Raw genomic sequence first — 20,061 nt, 5'->3', positions numbered from 1 at the left:
CTTCTTGGTGAGTGGGGCCTAGGACCAGGCCACAGAGATGCATGGTGTGTGGCCAAAGACAGTGGCTTTCAGCAGAGCAGGGAACTAGGCCCTGGAGCAGCCGTATCTGGCGCTGCTCAGCCAGTCCGTGGGCAGAGCGAATTTTCTGTGACGCCTGGAACATCAAGCAGAACAGTTCAGATGGGTATTGAAGGGAAGACTTGCTCTATCCGTGGAGGGCTCCCCGGACCCAGGCCCACCTGGCAGTCTCATGGCTGCAGCTGACCCAGGGCACTTACCCTTCAGTTGCCTGCCCTGGGACCTCAGCCCCACTGGCCCTCTGCTGCCAGAGGAGCTCACACCTACAAGGCCAGCAGAGAGAAGTGTGTGTCCTATCTGGTTGCCCCTGGGGCCCCATCCCAAGGTGCCGCTTCTTGATGAAGCAGGTTCTCACAGCGTGTGCATGCCCTCAGACCCCCGTCCCTCTCGTGAACATATCCTCCTACTCTGAGGACGGAGAAGGTGGTAGAAGCAGCTCGCCCTCCTGGGCAACTTACCAGCTGCTGCAACTGAACCCTAAAATAGTAGTGCCTGTGAGCCCACCAGCATCAATGGTCAACCAGGTATGAACTCAGGAGAATGATGGCAAGACAACTCCGGACTAAAGTCTGAGGTTAGTAGCATGAGACGAGGCTGTGTCTGCTCAGATATATGAGGGTGAGGTCAAGGCCGGTGGAGGCAGGAAACACTGCTGAGGTCGGTTTGCTGATTGAGGCTCAGAAGTCAGCAGTGTGTTGTTGCTACTGACAGAGCCTCTCTGCCAACACTCTAAAGGCAATCACCCGACCTAGAAGTGAAGAATTGTGGCCCATCTGGCAGGCACACGCCATGCACTAGAGCATGGGGTCTGGCCGGGGTTGGTGACGCAGGTACAGGCAGAGACTCATCCTCCCAGGCGGTCACCTGCATGGACGCCGTGGCAAAAAAGGTGCAGTGGCCCTGGGAGCTGAGCTGCATCTCAGTGGATGGGGCCCGGGGCCAGCAGGGATCACTGGGTCTTTCCAAGAACATCTCCACTGAATCTCTTGGTTTATTTCTTCTCTTCCGCCTGAAGAGGTTAAAATGAAATGCGGTTTTTCCAACATATTTTTCTTGAAACCTTTATAGATCTCATTATTTCCCTCACTGAGTTTTCCTGAATGACAGAGATTTTAATTGACTAGAGTTTAAACTGTTTGTATTTATTTAACACTTATTAGGAGATTTTTAGATCTACCAAACACGAGTTTCTTCATTGCCTCCTCTGATGACAAATCTCTCTTACTTACATTCTCCTGGCACCAGGTCTTGTTCGAGCACGAGGATAAATGCCCAGGCCCAGGATAAATGTGCCTGCCCCACACCTGCCCAGGGTGGCGAGGATACTCCCAGTGGCCAGGCTCCAAAGCCTGTGGCCTGGTGCTGGACAGCCTGGAACTAGCCCCCAGGGGTCTCTGTGCACCTGTCCCCAGCCCCATGCCCCCATGTTATAGAACGGGGCCAGAGGAAGGGAGCAGCTCTGCCACAGAAGCAGCTCCCACAGCAGCTAGTCACACTGAGCAACCAGGAATCCCCTGGCCACACTCACCTCCACTATGACCACCACCCTTTATTTCCCTCACTCATCAGCCCCAAGTGTTCGACAAGAAGCAGCAGCATCTCCTCAGCATTCGGTGTGTTCTCCACTCTGCACTAGAAGGAAGTGAACAGTTCGGGTAAGAGTGTCACCCCCTCTTTCCTTTTGGGTACCACGGACTAGTGAGAGCATGGGCACAGAAACACTGTGCAGGAGAGGCTGGCCCCCGGGTGCCTGGCTGGCTCAGTCAGTAGAGCAGGTGACCTTGATCTCAGGGTCATAAGTTCAAGCCCACATGAGACATGAAGCCTATTTAGAGAGAGAGAGAAGCTGCCCCAGATGCTGAGCCACTCTCAGCCACTGAGCTTCCTGATGAATCAGCAGACACGGTTATGATCTCCAGCCTCCCTAGCTTCACAGAAACAGCTCTGCCACTGGACCCACTACCCATCTCCTGGGGGTACAGTGCCCCACCTGTCCCGTTTCCAGCCTCACTAAGGGTAGCATCACTCACTACCGTGCCAGACAGGAGCCTTAACCTTGCCCCTCACCATGAGCTTTTTGCCTTTTAGAACTCAGTGCATTTGGGGTGTCCAAGGCAGACTGTGCAGGCTCACCTCCCATCAAATCTGCTGAAGAGCCCCGTCTTGGGAAGGCTCGGCTTAGGCCGTGAGCCTCCGTGGGAATTGGGAACACTAAAGGCCTGCACTCAAAGGCCAGATGGGGCCTTCACAGGGCTACAGAGTTTGGAAGGAAGCTTCCAGACCTTGGACCTGGGTTCTCAGCTTAGCCTCCCTGGGAAGTGGGGGCCTTGCCCTGTGGCTCCTACTGGGCATTCTCTCTAGCCCTGAGTGCTGCTGCTTTCCCTTCACACTGAGAAGCAGCCAATAGAATGCCAGGACATAAAGCACATAACGCTCCATCAGAGATGACAGTCTTTTTAGAAGCAAGAGCAAAATTGTGAAACCTAGAGAGATTTGGGTTGTGTTCCTACCTGGAACCTCCAGTAGGTCCAAGTATGAGCCATTCACAGACCAGAACACAGGGAGCGGAGCAGAGCAGACTTTTATTAAGGATAAATTAAAACATAATTCACTCATCACCCTAAGCGATATCTGACATTTATGTCTACTTTTTTTTCTTCCAGGAAGCTTTCAGAACAGCAAACTTTCAACATGTTCTTCATGAGTGACATGATCCCTGCTGAGTGACTGGCCTCCATTCTTCCGTTTCTGATGCAACAGGTTCTCAGGGTTGCCCTTAGAGCTCTGAGGTTTGAGATCAGGTTCCCTGGGAGGAGGGCAAGAGAGGAGTTATTCTCCTTGAACCCTCACAGATGGAGGAAAATTGAGGGTCTCTAAATGGTCTTCTCTAAGTGGGTTCCAAGGGTGGTCCACTCCCAGAACAGCCATGGACGTCGTGCTGGGTGAGCAAGGGCAGGAGGCAGAGAAGGAAAGGTCTGCAGAGTTTGGAAGGAAGCCTCCAGACCTTGGACCTGGGGATCACAGGAGGTTGCTTTGCTCCAGAAACTCCCAAATTATAGCACAAGTTCACTGCTGACGCTTTCCAGAGAGTTTCCTGAGGTTCACATCACTTCTTAGCAAAACTGGCAGCAGTGTGAGCCTTGGTCTGATCCCTTTGTGGGGTCCCCATGGAGGACCCTCTGTTACCAGAAGGCTATCATTAGGATTCCACGGGCCCCATTCTCTGCCTCATCATGGTGAGGATTGGCTTTTATATTTTTGGTTTTTGTTTTGTTTTGTTTTTTGCTATCCCTTTGGTCTTCACTTAAACAAGAAGATAAATCTTACCAGATGGGGAGAATGCCATCATCACCATAGTCCCTGGGAAGTTTATGCGTTTGGCTTTGCCACTTCAGACAGTGGTCACCTCATACCTTGCAGCCAAGCATCACAAAACACAGGATGGTGGGGCAGTTTCACATTTTAGAGACAAATCAGAGGCTCAGAGAGGGAATATCTAGGCCCAGGTTGGCGTTGAGACTGCAGGTGCCATGCTGAGCCTTTCAAGCACTACAGCTTATGACCCGGGGAGCTGGTGACCTTTCTGAGTCCATTGAAAATGTCCCCCAGCCTGTACGCTGTGCTGGAGAGACGGAGCAGAGAGAATGCAGCCAGCCCTTCAGAGGCCACACTGTGCATTATCACCTTGGAAGCCTGAGCTCTGCCACGTACCCGCCAGAACCCTGGGATAGGTCCCTACGGTGCTGCTCCTCAGGCCTGACTCTGCACACCCCCAGACTCTCTCCCCCAGGGAACCTGCCTGCTTGTCATGCTTTCCAGGCCTCAGGTCAGCCCCAAGAACAGGTTTCTGAGGTCAAAGCCTTATTTTAAAATGCACTGTGCTGCCTGCAGCTCCTGTGTCACCCAAGCTCAGACACGTGTATCCAAGGCAAGTCCTAGGTTAGCAACTGGACAGCAGATCCCAAAACCCACCTGGGGGTATGATGTGTTACCCCTCTCTGCGGGCCAGAGAGTTTGGGAGGATGTGTGTGCTCAGTCAGATAACTATTGACCCCGACCACAGGTATCTGGGTTTGCTGGATGGTGCTGAGATCTGGTCCTTTGTCAGGCTCTGGGAAGAGCCGGAAGTTCCAAGAATGTGGCACAGGGTCAAAATATCCTGACAAGGGATCAAAATGCTGGGACGCACACGTCCAGCAGTCCTCGCAGCTCACAGCTGAGCATCATGTCAATGCCATGGATTCCACACCTCACTGCAAATGCCCGAGGATGGGCAGCTTCCGTCTTTGCAAGTCAAGACTAAGTCTCTTCGGGGGCCAGAAAACAGCAAGGGGAACCTGGGGGGGGGGGTGCTCAGTGGGTGAGGCGTCTGCCTTCGGCTCAGGTCATGATCTCAGGGTCCTGGGATCTGGTTCCACGTCAGGCTCCCTGCTCAGTGGGGAATCTGCTTCTCCCTCTGTAGTTCCCTGCCATTCCCCCTGCTTGCACTCCCTCTCTTCTCTCTCTGTCTCTCTTTCTGTGTCAAATGAATAAATAAAATCTTTAAAAAGAAGGAGGGGGCAGAGACGTGCTTGGGGGACTGGTCTGCAGATCTCTCTGCCTGAGGTCTGTCCCTCGTACCCAGGGAGAGGTGGTGCTGAGAAAGAGCCTCGAGGTCACCATGGGCCCTCACCACCCCCTCCTTGTCCTCTGCCTCTGTTCCTCCACTGGCCCTTCTCACTATGACACATGCTTCCTCCCCAGCAGTGCTGGGTAAAGGCTGGTCCTGTGAGAAATGGAGGATGTGGCTGTCATTCCCTGGGACAGCAGCCTAGTGCCAGGTGGTGCTGCCTGCTGGTGACAGGAGAAGTACCTATCATTCTTCTTGGCCAGTCTGCTGGCCTCGTCATCCCCATCACACCAGTTTCTCTCTGTTGACAGATTTTATCAGTCACAAAACCAAACAGCCATAGAGAATCCATAAAAACTATCAAACCAGAGAGCAATTTCTTGAGTTCCCTGAAAAATGTCTCCTTCCGTCCCTACCCTCCCTGCTTGTCCCAGGCCTCCACTCACCACCCCGCAGAGAGGCCCACAGACTATCTGTAACAGGGCTTCTTCCAAATGCAGGGGCTGGGCCGGGCTCCGCTTTGGGGGGCAATGATAGAGCTGGCCCCTCGGAGCCTGCCTTTCACCTCCGCTGCCCCCCCCACCCCCTGCCCCCCCATAATGGTGCCTGGGGCTGCTCATAGGAAGGAGCAGGTTGTCACTGCTGGCTAGCCCTCCTAATCACTTCCTAATGCTATCAAGGCTTTAGCCAAGCATTGATTCCATGATTACAGTGTGCAAGCTGTGGAAGGAAGGGAACGAGAATTAGAAAAAGAAAGCATGCTGTGTGCCTTCTGGTAGCCCACTGAGGAAGCCACAGGGTGGAGAAGCATGGACAAGGAGGAAGACTCCACAGGCAGAGGGAGCACCTCTGCCCAGACTAGGCCCCGGAGGGCACACAGCACATTCTGGTTGCTGGCCTGGCACTTGGGGACGCTCTCTCACATGGCTGTTACCAAACTGGGGCCCTGGGGCCGTCAGGGAGCCACAGGGAGCACTGAGGTAAATGGAGTCAGGGAAGCATCACTGAGGACTGGCAAGATGAATATGGGTGTTCCTGGGAAGTGAACGGCACAATTCACGTAAGCTAGCTTGTGACCATTTCACACCCTGGACCCCTAGGGAAACAGTCACTGTCATCGGAGCATAGACCTCTCAGTAGCACAAACACAGGCACCAGCTGCCTCTGTCCCTCTATCCATGTGAAGAAATGAAAGAAGTGCCCTCTGGGGCTTGTGCCAGCCTTGCCTCCGAGTTTGTTCTCAGGAATAATCGCAGCCTGGCCAGAGCACAGGAAAGCCAGGATTGACCAGAGGCCAAAGGGCCCACCAGCTCCCAAAGCCAGGATGGGGATGGAGGCATGGCTGCTGGGGTGGCTGTGGGGCTGGGCGAGCCTGAGACCCTCACAGCAAGCATGGCCTCTGTAAACAGTTGGGGTGTCAGGAGAGCAATCCTCCTGCTGCAGGAGGATGCTTTGTCCTTGCCATGGGCCACCCCTCGGAGCCGAGACTTTAACGCCCTGCAGGTACCCCCCTGCCCCAGGGCCAGAGTCCCCAACCAGGGTCAGGAAGGCAGCTCGCCCACCTCCTTGCCATTGACTTCTTACTCTCCGCTTAAATCATCATAGGGACTCCACTAGGAAGGTGGCGGTGTTGTTTTAATCAGGTATTTGTTTACTGGGTTCCACTTACCATGCAGTGTAAGGTTTTCTGTTTAGGACAGGAAGAGCAATTGTCCCACTTCTCTAACTGTAGGAGTGCAGCCATGTGTTGCTGGAGCGGAAAGATGTCATCCCGGTGGCTCTCAGAAAATGTTTTTTTCTGCTAATGGACACTCCTTTTGATGAAGGCTTTGCATCAGCAGCAATCCCCACTTAATGGTCGCAATGACCTGAATGACTGTGTCCCCCGAAATTTCAACACTGAAATCCCAGTCCCCGAGGTGATGATACTAGGAGCTGGGACTTTTAGGTCAGAAGGGTGGAGCCCTCGTGAAGGAGATTTTTTTTTCATGAGGGGGATTAGTGCCCTTTTGAACGAGACCCCACAGAGCCCCCTCACCCCCTTCCACCAGGTGAGGACTCCACGAAAGACAGGCATCTATTAACTAGAGAGCAGGCTCTCACCCGACACCGAAACTACTGGCCCTTTCATCTTGGCCTTCTCGCCTCCAGTCCTGTGAAAACTAAATTTCCATTGTTTACCAGCCCCCTGCTGTGGTGCTCTGTGAGAGGAGCCCACATGGACGCAAACACTGTGCTTGTCAGGGTTTTTTCTTGTTTTGATTCAGTACATTGTTTCTATGAAAACTGTGTATACACAGTGTTACTATATGTCTTACAAGGGGATAATGTATATTTTTTAACTGAACTATCCTTCATCTAGAGTGTGATATTGGTTTCAGGTGTACAACACAGTGATTGGACAATTCTGTGCATTACTCAATGCTCACCACGAGTTACCGCACAAAGTGACCACACACATTATTGAGGTGTATTCCCTCTGCTGTACTTTTCATCCCCGTGACATTCACGACTGGCAGTTTGTACCCCTTCCTATCCTTCACCTGTTTAATCGCCCACCCCTCCACCCCTTTCCCTCTGGCAACCACCAGTCTGTTCTCTGTTTCTGAGTCTGTCTCTGTTTTGTTTTGTTGGTTGGTTCATTCTTCTAAATTCCACATATGAGCAAAATCATATTATTTGTCTTTCTCTGTCTGACTCACTGACCCTCTAGGTCTATCCGTGGTGTTGCAAATTGCAGGATTTCCTTCTTTTTTTATGACTGAGCAGTAGTGGTCTATTTCTTCACGCTGTTAGTTCTATCTACATGGCAGGCGCCAAAGGGAGTCTGTTGGCAAGATCCTCCCTCCACACTTGGCCTGGATGCCTTCAGGACATGGTCAGCTGCCTTAGAGTGCAGAGGACACTGGCTCTGGCTCTGGTTTTGTGCCCAAGATCTGCCATCTGAACCCACCAGGAGTAAAGCAGCTCTGTGTGCACCCACGTGCAAGAAGAGCACGTGGACCCTCATTGGAGAGTAGGGAATCAGTTAAGGAGAAGACAGAGGAGTCTGGGGTGACCTCTGGGGACATCTCGCGTTCTCAAACTGAGTAGCTGACCAAAAAGAGTGATAGGTTGAGGAAACAGGAACACAGACAAGCCACACTTGGAGGAACAAGCATGGAAGCATCTACAGAGCAACCAGAGGGACCCCTTTAAAATATCACCAGATCACAATGCTCTCTAATTAGAGCCCCCTTCTCCCCGGGATTCTATTATACCTGGAATAAAACGCAAAGTCCTTCCCTGACCTACAGGATCCCCTGGGACCCAGCTTCCCTCCTCTCCCTCTCCCTGTTCTCCATCATCAGCCCATCATTAGACTGGCTCCCCCACACCTCAGAGCCCCACACATCTTGTTCCCTCCGCCCAAAGCACTTCTTCCTGGATCTTCCACGCCGTGCTCCCCACCCCATAGCCAGTGTCTGCTCCAGGTTTACCTGCCCAGAGAGGCCTCTTCTGGCCTGTCAGGTGGAAACAAGCTCCCACACCCTGGAGCAGAAAGCAAAATCCTGGCGCCCCCACCCTCCCACACCAGGGACCCCACTAAGAGCCTTCTCTATATGGAGCCTGGGTCTCCCTGCTTTTCCCTCACCATCGTGGATGCACCTGCTTACCACACCCAGCTCATCTATTTCCAGAACCAAGAGACCTGTCTCTTCGGCCTGCACAGCCTGTTTCAGGCAATGTGGGTTCTCCCCAAGTTGACTAATATGTTGACCTCCCAGGGGTCCTGGGTCCCTAGGCTGGGGTCTGGCAGCCAGGGGAATTAAGCAACTAGTAACTAGGCAGTGATTAAATAGAGACCACTTCCAGAGAAAGAAGAAAAAAAACAAAGATGCACTGGGGCCAAAGAGAAGACTGAACAGTAAGGCCGAGGGCTGACCGTCCCTGGATTTGGAGCCGCGGGAGGGGCTGGGATGGAGCAGAAAGTCACCTGAAGGGGTCCTGAGGGAAAAACTAGAGCAGAGGACGAGTTAGCGAAGAATAAACAAATGAAAGATCGGGGGAGCTGGGAGGCCTGCAGTTCCTGGAGAAGGGGGAGACCTGGCTCCTGCAGGAGGGCAGACCCAGGGCGGACTGCGGGCGGGAGGGGCTGCAGGCGGCAGGGCCTGAAGGGTGCAGGGTTCCCGGCCCCCACTGTCCGTCAGTCTAACGTCAAGGACGCACAGGGCCCGTGACCCACGCGCCCAGATGGCGGCGACAGGCCCGCATCTGCACAGCTGGACGCCAACACCCCGACCTCAGCAGGTCCTGCCCGCAGGCGCCCCGAGGCTCCGCTTCGCTGATTGATCTCGCAAGAAACGGGGGCGCGCTGGCCTGCGGGGTCCTGGGAGGTCCTGCGTGGGGGCCCCCGGGGCGCACCGGGCAGCCTGGGGCCAGGGCGCGGGCCTGCGGGGAGGCTCAGAGGCCCAGGAAGCCGTGGCCCGCACGCGGCGCTCGTTCCCGCCGGTGCCCCCGGTGCGCGCGCGACTCGTGCACGGAGCGAGGGCCTGGGGTGCGGAGCCGCGTTCCCAGGCCACGGCCGCGCCCGCGCTCCTCCGCTCAGCCTACCCGGAGCGCCGGGCCCCGCCCACTCCCCTCGAGCCCGCCCACTCCCCTAGGGCCATTCCACCCCGCTTCCGCTTCCGGTCGCGGGGGTGGGCGGGGCCCGGAAGCGGCGGCGGCGGCGGCGGCGGTAGCGAGGGGAGCGCGGGGCCGGCGATGGCTGCGAACCTGAGCCGGAACGGGCCGGCGCTGCAGGAGGCCTACGTGAGGGTGGTCACCGAGAAGTCCCCGACTGACTGGTGGGCCCCGGGGGGGTTGGGGGGGCCCGGGGGCCGCAGGTGAGCCGCCGCACCGCGGTCCCGCCGTCCGCTGGGGTGGGGGTGGGGGCCCCGCCGCGCCCCGGCCCCGCCGCGCTCCGGCCCCGCCGCGCCCCGGCCGCGCTCCCCGCCGGAGGCCCCGCCCAGGACGCCCCCGCGCCGAGGGGCTCTGCGCAGCCCTCCCCGAGGGATGGAAGCCGCGCCGGGCCGCCCGGGAGCGCAGGGGTGTGCGTGGGGCTCCGGGTTTCCGGGCCTGGGGGCTTCAGTCTCCCTCCTTCCAGAGCAGCCCTTCCCGCGTGAGCCCCGCGCGGCCGCCCCGTCCCCCGTATACCCCGGCGCCCTCCCGGGCGGTCGGTGTGCGGTGGCCCTGGGCGGCTGTGGGTCCTGCAGGCCCCGCTGGCTGCGCGTGGCCCTCCGCTGCGTTCCCGGTGGCCTTCAGTTTCGCTGACCAGTTGTGAGCACTTCCTAAGAAAGACGCTGAGTGTGATGACCAAGGGTGACCGGCTGTGAAGGAGCGTCTTCCCGGGGCAGGGGCAGGTCCCTCTCAGGGTGGCAGAGCCGCGGAGCCCTGCAGCCAGCACCGAGGCCTGGGGACACGCGCTCGCCGCAGCACCGGCTACACAGGGGACCCCGGGTGGGCCTTCTGCGCGGTGTTGCCGGGGAGCAGCAGCTCGTGGGGAACGCGTTGGGAAGGGCTTCAGTGCCTCCTTCCCACGATGCTGTACGGAGTTCGCGCACACATCAGGCTCTCATTTTTCTATGAGTTTCCAAGTGTCACCACCCCCACCCCGGTCCTGCCTCTCCCATTCTCAGAGAACCCTGCTGTTCCTCCAAACCACCATACCGCCGCACTGGGTGCCCGGTTCACATCCACGTGAGGCCACCTGACTTTGGAACCTGGGAGTGTTGTTTGTCCCTCTCCAGTCCCGCTTGCTTAGGGTGTTGCTGTTTCACGTCCCCTTTCTTGTCCAGCATAGCCTTTGCTAACTTACGTGACGGAGTCCTAGGCCTCCTACTGCCTTCCTTCGGGAGTCTTCACTCTCAGGGACCATCACTGGTTTGGGGAGGAGGTCCCACAGCCCAGTGGGCAGTCCAAGCCTCCCACGTTTCTAGCTATTCCTTGGGCGTCTCACAGCTGTCTGCTGCCACCCTACCTTCCCTTTGTCCCCTCGCCCAGTCAGAGCCCCCCACCTCCGTCTGACCAGCCAGCCTCCTGCAGCACTGCAGGTCATACACGCAGTGGCACGGACCCTGGCTTCTCTCATCATCACAGCCTCAAACATCCCAACAGAGAATGTGTGGCCTGTCCCCAGTTATTCGCTGAACAAGTAAATATAGACAGGTTACTGCTTAAATTTCAGTGGCTTCCTCTTTCACATGGAATAAAGCTCAGACCTCTTGCCTGGGCTCCTAGGTGCTGTGTGGCCTGCTCCTGATCCCTCTGGCCACCCCTCCCACTTACCACACTGGGGCCACACCTGTTTGCCACCACCGTGGCTTTCTTTCTCTTCCTCAAACTTGTGAGCTGCTTCCTCCTCAGAGCCCTCTCACTCTTGCTGCTTCCCCATTCTAGAGCACCCTTCCACATCACCCTGGGGGGCTCCCCACACTGCCTTCTTGGAGAGGCCTTACTTGACTCCTGGCGCCCTGTGCGACTTTCCCTAGATACGTGCCAGACGCTGCTCTCCTCGCCACAGAGGCTGGGCCCTCTCTGTCCCCAGCGCAAGGCTGCTGTGTCCCCTCAGGGCTCGCATGGACAGTGACCTAGAGGGGTACAGAACATGGGGCAGAGGATACCAGCAAGACAAGGTGGGCTCTGGCTTGGTGGGTACAGAGCAGGTTATGCTGGTTGGGGGCCTGAAGCTAGGGAGGGTGGGGAACAAGCGCATATCAGCTCTGCATCACAGGTCTTTGCTTTGGTTCCCGAGGTGGTTCTAGACTGAGGCGTGTGAGTTTATCTCCTGCACCTACTTTGCTGCCTGACAGGGTGTTAGTCTGGATGGGTTTCCTTTTTTGTCTCCTGTTAGAAAGTAAGCTTCATGGTCCCGGCCTGTTGGGGTTTATTGGAAGCCTCATGCCAGGGACCAGCAAGCGGTAGGTTCTCAGTATGTGTTTTTGGAAGGGTTGTATTACCAGGCTTGGTGCACCACGCTCCGTGTGCTGTGCCCAGGCGAGCACACCACTTGTCCACGGTGATTTGAAAGATGGACCGAAGTCTGTTGAATGTGGGAATGAACCTCTGAGCCAGGAGCATTCCAGAAAGTGGGTTAGGCTGGAGCCCAGAGTGGAGGGGAATGAAGGTAGAGGGCAGGCAGCAGGCATGGGCCCCTTGGAAGTAGGAAGTATCTCTGCTCCCTGCAGCTTGTCCGGCATCCCCGTCTTCTGCAGCCAGGGCTGGGTGGCTTCGAGATATACAGGCTTCTTTCCTCCAGCAGGAAGGCTGGCCAGGACTCCGGCCCCCAGAGTCTGGACATCCAGCACCTCCCATATTTTTGCCCTGTTGGCGCGTTCCTTCTAGTGTGTGTCTCCTCCTCAGAGGCCTGTCCCCCCTGCCAGGCAGACCGGCTATGCCTGGGGCTCCTTTCTTCCCACTTTCTGACACTCGGCAGCTCTGCCTGGTGGCCTTAGCAAGGCCTTGGGGATGCTGAGTGGAGGCTGATTTCATTCCTGTCAGATTCTTTTTTTTTAAGGTTTTATTTTTAAGTGATATCTACACCCAACATGGGGCGTAAAGCCACAACCCGAGATCAAGCGTCGCACGCTCCACCAACAGAGCCAGCCAGGCGTCCCGGTTCCTGTCACGCTCTTTACCCCGTGGCCCCTGTCTGGCCGGCCTGGGCAGGCCTGTGCTCAGAGCATGGGGGCATGACCCGCTAGTCCAGGTTCTGCCTCTGACCTGCTGTCTGCTGGGTCAGCACCCCACCCCCTCCACCCTCTGTCTGCCAGCGCTGCCTGGAGCTGAACTGCGGCTATTGATGGTTGGGCCCTGTGTGGACTGTGGATAAGCCACATCTTCCAGAAAGTTCTCCATGGGTCACCTCTGTGCTGGTCAAGCAACTTTCCATGCCCTAGACGTAATAAAATTTGCCGTATTTCCTGAACACCTCAGGCCCAGTTCATAGGCATGAATCTTTCCCAGAGTTCTTAGGTGCGGCCCAGGGTCACCTGTGAAGACTTAAGGCTCCTCCAGAAAGAGTTTTCCCAACCATGGAGTCTGTCCCGTGAGGAGACTGACTTCATGCTGAGTCATGGCCCATATGGCTTCTGGGTTTTCCAGGAGAGTCCCAAGCCCAGAGAGACCTGCTGCACCAACTCCTCAGGCTTTCAGGAGGCAGAGCACACAGGCACCAGGCTGTGGTGTTGGGTGTGTGTTGGGCTGCCTTCCCAGATGCCCAGTGTGCGCACTCCCATTTCCTGCCTCACCTGCTGGGGTGCTTTGGTTCCGGAAGGCACGGGAATTCTCTGTCTTCTCCAGTTCACGTACCTGGGAGGCCCGTGGGGTCTGGTGGGGCCCATGCGGCTGTCACGCTCAGCTCCTGGCAGGTGTGGCAAAGGCCACAGAGCTTGTTTGTTTTGTTTCAGGGCTCTCTTTACCTATGAGGGTAACAGCAATGACATCCGTGTGGCTGGCACAGGGGGTGAGTATGTCCCAGTGAAGGCGGGGGGGGGGGGGCGGGTTGTAGGCATCGGTGCTCCCTGGCGGCCTTGGCCATCACAGCTAACGCAAGGAGACTGCGGGCACAGAGGTGTCCCAGCACGTGGCGAGACTGTTAGGACCGCTCCCCACCACAGTGTCGGTGTTGGAGCTACATGCAGCTCTGTTACTCAGCGAGTGCTCACCAGCACCTCCTCCACTGGCTGCACAGTGGTTCTGACTGGGCTAGAAAACCTGCCCCTCACTCCCTGCTGGTTATCTGCTTAGAAGGAGGTCTCAGGCCCCTGTGTTTCTTGCCAGCACCCCAGGGGTACTCAGGCTCTGCTGTGAGAGCCCAGGGTAGGGGCTCAGCACTGCTCCAAGCCCGTGGGGACCCTTCAGCTACATTACTCGATCTAGCTCCTTACAGCCTGGGTGGGTTTGGGGGTGCTGATAACAGCTGAAGAGGGCCCGCTCCTGTGCCCCCGTCACTCCCTTATCTTTACGTGGAGGGTCTGAGAGCTGAGCCCGAGCGCAACTGCAGGCTGGTCCCATCTGCTCAGGGCCCTTTGTGGGGTCCAGGCAGCAGGAAGATGGTTGCAGAGACCCTCTGTTTGGAAGCTTCATGCCCACTTTGTTGCATGACTGTCAACATTTGTTGCATTTTTGTTTCTGGAGCTGTCTGTGGGTTTTATACGAATGGTTTTTAGGCTGGCATGTGGAACATCTCACCTGAGGTGCTTGTCACAGACACAGATCCTGTGCAGCAGCTTAGTGGGGGCAGGACGAGGAGTCTGATTCTGCAGGCAGCACTGAGCCCTGGTTCCGAGGCAGATTGGAGTTCCTCTCCTGGGGGGCACTGTGCCAGGGCAGGCAGCAGGTGTGGGACCCTCTGACCCTCCCTGTGCCCACTGCAGAGGGGGGCCTGGAGGAGATGGTGGAGGAGCTCAACAGCGGGAAGGTGATGTACGCCTTCTGCAGGGTGAAGGACCCCAACTCTGGCCTGCCCAAATTTGTCCTCATCAACTGGGTATGTGGAACCCGGGGGGCTCTGAGTTCTTATCCAGGCGTGACCCCGAAAAGCTCCCTTTCCTGCTTTCCTCCTTTGCCTTCCGTGGTGGGAGCGGAGGAGGACCTGTCTTCGGGGCAGCTCAGAGGTGGTGGATGAAGTCCTTGTGCCCCAGAGGACAGTGGGGGCACTGCTAGCCCAGAACCACTCCCACAACCAGCAGTACAGTCCAGGACACCCACACATTCGTCCCCTTCAGGGGGTTGTCCTGAGGGAGCGAAGGGCCTGGGGAGACCAGGAGGTTCTGAGGCAACCCCCCACCCCCACCAGTGGAAGCTGGCAGTCATCCTGCACTCAAGAATCTCCTTGACTTGAAGGATGTGGGGCTCACCGTATGGTCTGCTGTAGGGTCACAGTTGTCCCTCTGCTGGGTCCCTAGGGAGGCAGGGTGGTGGGAAGTTGGCAGGTCACGCCGGTGTGTCATGTTGCAGACAGGCGAAGGTGTGAACGATGTGCGGAAGGGAGCGTGCGCCAACCACGTCAGCACCATGGCCAGCTTTCTGAAGGTGAGGGTTGCACCCTGAAGGCCTCACACAGGTCTCCAGGCTCCTGTGATCCTGGGCGGGCGTGAGCGCGAATCACAGCCAGAACCGGAAGTGGGTCCCACTCCCCGATGCTCTCTTTGGACTTGAGGACGTAAGCAGAGGCTGCTGTGCTCCTGCTCGGCCAGCACCCAGAGGGCCATGCTGCGGCCAGAGCGACCAGCAAGCTGGTGTTAGCAGCGGGGAGGAACAGGCGATTGTCCTTTTCAAGCACAGGGAAGGCCAATCTGGAGTGAGGTCTTGGGTTCCGTTGGTTTTGTGAGGGTTTATTCAGCCGTGTTGTCAGGATTTGGAGGAGCAGGAAGGGTGCAGGTGCCCAGCCCCCTCAGCGGGCACATTCCCCTGTACGCTGTTTGTAGCCAACCTCTGTGTGTATTTACATCAGTCCTCGCAGTGGAACCTCGTTTAGTTCCAGAAGCCTTTGTTGTTAGCTTGTCAGATAACCTGCATTTCTTTGGTTACTGGCAAAAATATCTAGGACTTTGATTTCTAGTCTGCTGACGCTTTTTCAGACATGCCTCAGTTTCTCCATCTGGGAGCTGAAAGAGAATCCCAAGCTGTTGGATGTTTACCAGCAGGGAGTGAGGTCATGGGTCTGACTTCTCAAGAAGAAATTGGTGCCTGGGGCGCCCAGCTGGCTCCGTGTGAGGAGTGAGCGACTCTCAATCTCAGGGTCCTGAGTTCAAGTCCCAGGTTGAGTGTAGAGATTACTTGAATAAATAAGACAAAAAGAAAAAAAAAAGGAAGAAGAAATAAGTGGTTTGCTCTTTGCAGAAATTGCATTTCCAGATCCTTTTTTAAGTTGGCTTTTCGTTAATTTGTTGATTTCGTTAATCAGGACTATTTCCTGCCTGGGCCTCTAGCAGCGAACACACAGCCCTGGGGAATCAGCCTGGGCAGGGGCAAGGTGCTGGGGTGAGAACAGGCTCTCTGCCTCACGATAGTTTGTCGGTCTTGTGGAGAGCGTGCCTAGGGCCCCAGCAGAGTCTCCTGACCTTGAACCCCAGGCAGCAGTTGTCTGAGCTCTGCAGACTTGGGGCTGCGTCCTGTCCTCTCCTGGAGCTGCAACACCTAGGTGCCGTCCTGCTGCAGGGGGCGCATGTGACCATCAACGCGAGGGCTGAGGAGGACGTGGAGCCTGAGTGCATCATGCAGAAAGTGGCCAGGGCCTCAGGAGCCAACTATGCCTTCCACAAGGAGAGTGGCCGTTTCCAGGACATAGGCCCTCAGGCCCCAGTGGTGAGTGCTGCCCGGGGCCAAGGGTGTCTTATCCCTCATGGGCTTCCGGTCCTGGAGGCAAATCTAGGTGCAGATGGTGAGCCCAGGCCAGAGAGAGCCGGAGCTGCCTCCTAGTAGGCAGGTGCTAGTGGGCGTGAGGAGCAGCCCTCTACCCTGCCTGCTGGTTCCACTCACTGTTCTGGAGCCTCTTACACCTGGATGGTGGGCACCATTGGGGAGCTTCAAGTGCTGGATGGTCAGGCCCCTTCCAGCTGTGGGTAGACACCAGACATCCTGGTTATGGGGAGCCCAGTTCCCCGAAGCAGCGCTGCAGTCTATGGAGACTCCCTGAACACTGGCACGGTGACCAGCTGTCTGAGGCTAGTGGACCAGCTCCTAGAAGCGGTCAGCCTCAGAACCTCCTTGGCTTCTATCCATTGGGGCCTAGTGCAGCCAAAGACCCCCCTTGGCATTGCCCAGTGGTTCCTGGGGCCTTCAGGCCATCTTGGTGAAGAGGCCCTGGGCCAGGTGCCACTGCCGCTGCTAGGCACGGCCCCCACAACTATTGTTCACGTTCTGTGCTCCCGCAGACGGTCCTGTAGCGGATCCTCTGTCGTCCACAGGGCTCTGTATACCAGAAGACCAACGCCATCTCTGAGATCAAAAGGGTCGGCAAAGACAGCTTCTGGGCCAAAGCAGAGGTGAGTGCTGTGCAGGTGTGTCGAGCACAGCCAGCCCTCAAGGAGATCGTGCATGCCAGGTGTCGGGGTGTCTTCCTTGCCGTCCCTGTGTTTCTCATGATAAATAACCTCATTAGTGGCTGTGCTCGAGCATGCTTCTGCACAGGCCTCACTTGCATGGGTTGGGGGGCAGGAAGGGAAGCTCGCCTGCTTGCTGTGCAAGTGCTGAGTGGGGCAGGCGGGGTCGGCTCTCCCTGCAGAAGGAAGAGGAGAATCGCAGGCTGGAAGAGAAGCGGCGGGCAGAGGAGGAGCGGCAGCGACTGGAGCAGGAGCGCCGGGAACGGGAGCTGCGGGAGGCGGCCCTCCGGGAGCAGCGCTATCAAGAGGCACAGGCCAGTGAGGGACCCCAGAGGTGAGGCCCCAGAGGGAGGGCAGAGGGAGGGTCCCACATGGGCTGCAGCTGGGCTGCAGCACCTCCCTCTGCTCCCCCAGCAGGAGGAGTGAACAGCAGGAAGTGGCTTCAAGGAACATAGAGCAGGTGAGACGTGGGTGCTCCCTCCCTGAGGGGTCCCTGATATGCCGGGGCCCAGCCCAGCAGGCCTAGGGAGGGGGCCGCTGGGAAGGTCCTGCAGCCAGCTGGGACCTGTGGGTGCACAGGAGGTGGCAGTGGAGAGTGAAGGGCAGAAGCGGCCAGTGAGGACGAGTCCCGTGAGCCCCTCCCACATCTCCGGGACCCCTCACCGCTGGGTCCACATGCACTCCCCACAGGAGCCGGTCAGTCAGCCAGCACACCCGCGGGAGATCTTTAAGCAGAAGGAGAGGGCCATGTCCACCACTTCTATCTCCAGCCCCCAGCCAGGTGAGTCTTCCTTCTGCACCTCACCGTGAGGTGGGGGCAGGCCGAGTGAGAGCCTAGGATCCCAGTGTGGGGCCCCCAGAGGTAGTGACACGTCAGACAGGCAAGTGAGCAAGGAGAGCTTGCACTCCTTAGAGTGGCTTCTGGAGAGGAGCCTGGGCTTCAGGTGTCCCTTTCCTGCCCATAGCCTCATCCTGCAGAGACCTAGAAAGCAAGGGCCATGTGTGGCTTCAGAGGGGAGACCCTCCAGCCCGGCCCTATTAACCTGTGGTGCAGCACGCACAACGCGGGACCACACTGCTGCCCTCTCCCACGCTGTGCCCTGGGTGTCTGAGGTGTGCACGCCGCTGGTGCTTCAGCTGCTGTGTGCCACCCGTCCTCCTGTGTGACAGCCATTGTCCCAGTGCAGGATGCAGATCTTCTCCTTGTCCAGTGCAGGTGCATTTACCTTTGGTTTGCAGGGAAGCTGAGGAGCCCCTTCCTGCAGAAACAGCTCACCCAGCCAGAGACCCATCGCAGCCCGGAGCCCACCCAGGCCTCCTCCAGGCCCAGGGCAGGCAAGGCATTTGGCCGCCCCTGGGGGGCTGGGGACGGGAAGTGGGAGGGAGGAAGGGTGTGTGATCCCCTTCCTGGGCTCAGAGTAGGCTGCATCCTCCTGTGCAGATATCCATGAGGAGCCCCTGTCCAGCGGTCCGCCATGTGTGGTGCAGGTGGAAGAGGAGGCTGTGTACGAGGAGCCCCCGGAGCAGGAGACTCTCTATGAGGATCCCCCAGTGGTGAGTTCCCCACAGCAGGGCCTGGCTGTGAAGGGGTCACGTGCCCAGAAATGCTCTCTCAGCCACGCTAGTCACGGGATGCCTGACTTTTCAGTAGCTCCCTACATGCGGATTATCTCGTGTAACCTTGGGGCAGTCCCTTGCAGTAACTTGTCTGCCTCACCTCTGACGTGGGAGGTCATGGAGGGTGGGCAGCAGTAGCCAGTGAGCCTGTAACTAGAACCCCAGATTTCCCTTCTCTCCTTCGGGGGGCAGGTGCTGCAGCAGGATGCCGGTTCTGAGCATGTGGATTCCTACCCGGGGCTGCGCGGGAAGGGGCTGTGTGCCCGGGCCCTGTACGACTACCAGGCAGGTAACGTGCTGCGGTCCCGCCGCTACACTGTCAAGGGACAGGCTTCGGAGGCTCCTTCAGGGCGATAGAAAGGGGAGGGGAGGATGGGGTGGACGGCCCGCACAGCCCAGGCCTCCCCCTGGTGCTCTGGGCAGCCGCCCAGCATGTGTTGGTGTGAATCCCAGGTGCCAGCATTGTGCTAGAGCCTGCAAGTGTGACCAGAGGGGTGGGTGACCTGGACACGGGGCCTCCAGTGGTCCTGGGCGGAGCCTCAGGAAGCAGGCTGCTTGTGTGGAAGTGGGGGGCCCCAGGGGGAGTGGCCGGCACCCGACCACCAGCCCCAGTACAGACTCCCCTTCCCACAGCTGACGACACTGAGATCTCCTTTGACCCCGAGAACCTCATCACAGGCATCGAGGTGATCGATGAGGGCTGGTGGCGTGGCTACGGGCCAGATGGCCACTTTGGCATGTTTCCTGCCAACTACGTGGAGCTCATTGAGTGAGGACCCTCCACTGCTGGCTGCAGCAAGGCCATCCTTCCCTTCCCCACCCAGATGTGCTTTCCTTACTTCTGGGAGAGGTGGCGTGCCCGGCACAAGAGCCACACCCTGCTCCTCCAGGAATGGGACCCCCCCCCCCCTCGCCAAACAAGACAAGCCCTTGGGCTCCCTCAGACTTGGGTGCTCAGCCTCTTGTCACCCTAGATGCAGCAATATCCTGTGATTCCCACACTTGGTATCGCAGCTCCCAGGCTCTCCCAGCCTGGCCTTTGACCCCACAGAGGACATGGAGCCACACCCTGCCCATGGCCAGCCCTTCCGTGGCCTCTGCCTGAGGGGGACAGCACTGCCACGCCGGGCGGTCTGCGCAGGGGTATTTGCCTTTTCCTTTTCCTGGCTCTAAAGGGTGCTGGCTACAGCTGTTAGCGAGGCTCAGCATCAGTGAACTGAGAGTTTAGGACCAAAGTCTGAGTGGGTCGTGACAGTTTGGGCAGCAGTAGGTGATCTTTCCGGACCCTACCCTGTGCTCCCAGTTCTGTCCCCCTGCCTGCGTGGCAGACAGTGAGCAGTATGAACAGGATAAATAACTAAGCCCCGATCTGTGTGTAGGATCAGCAAACGTGTCCTTCCATGTGGCATGCCCTCTTCTACTGGCCCTGGTGTGTGCGCTCCCCTGACTCTGGCTCAGGAACCAGAGCAGCCTGTGCCTGCTGTCTCACCCTGTCTGTCCTGGCCCATTCGTGTCTGCTTTTGGACCAAGCACTGCCCTCTCGTGACCCGAATACCCCCGTGTAGAAACCAGTCCCTTCCTGGGTGTCTGGGGGGTGTGTGTGTGCACGCTGCGCCCTCAGACCTGGGGCCCACCGTGGTCTCCTGGGAGAGGCATAAAAGTAAAGATGTGACTAAAGTCCGCCTCTTGCAT

The 20,061-nt window shown here is 57.6% G+C and overlaps 1 protein-coding gene across 5 annotated transcripts; it reads left to right on the top strand.

The window, feature by feature from the left end:
• The first annotated feature begins 9,352 nt into the window (after window positions 1-9,352).
• On the top strand, window positions 9,353-20,049 carry DBNL (drebrin like). 5 transcript variants are annotated; one of them, XM_041752915.1, is made up of 13 exons: window positions 9,353-9,513; window positions 13,114-13,169; window positions 14,083-14,195; window positions 14,666-14,740; window positions 15,869-16,015; window positions 16,618-16,695; window positions 16,935-17,086; window positions 17,170-17,212; window positions 17,443-17,533; window positions 17,992-18,087; window positions 18,194-18,306; window positions 18,562-18,658; window positions 19,003-20,049. In XM_041752915.1, exons 1-13 carry the CDS (start codon window positions 9,431-9,433, stop codon window positions 19,140-19,142), a joined length of 1,284 nt encoding a protein of 427 aa, XP_041608849.1. In that variant the 5' UTR covers window positions 9,353-9,430; the 3' UTR covers window positions 19,143-20,049. The 5 variants fall into 5 exon arrangements, with proteins under 5 accessions (XP_041608849.1, XP_041608848.1, XP_041608847.1 ...); XM_041752914.1 differs by having other exon boundaries at window positions 17,167-17,212; XM_041752913.1 differs by having other exon boundaries at window positions 9,377-9,552.
• The last annotated feature ends 12 nt before the right edge of the window (window positions 20,050-20,061 follow it).

This window comes from Vulpes lagopus, chromosome 4 (genome assembly GCF_018345385.1).
Source record: "Vulpes lagopus strain Blue_001 chromosome 4, ASM1834538v1, whole genome shotgun sequence".
NCBI lineage: Eukaryota > Metazoa > Chordata > Mammalia > Carnivora > Canidae > Vulpes > Vulpes lagopus.
Note: the sequence above shows the minus strand (reverse complement) of the source record. Positions and strands in the feature narration are given on the sequence as shown.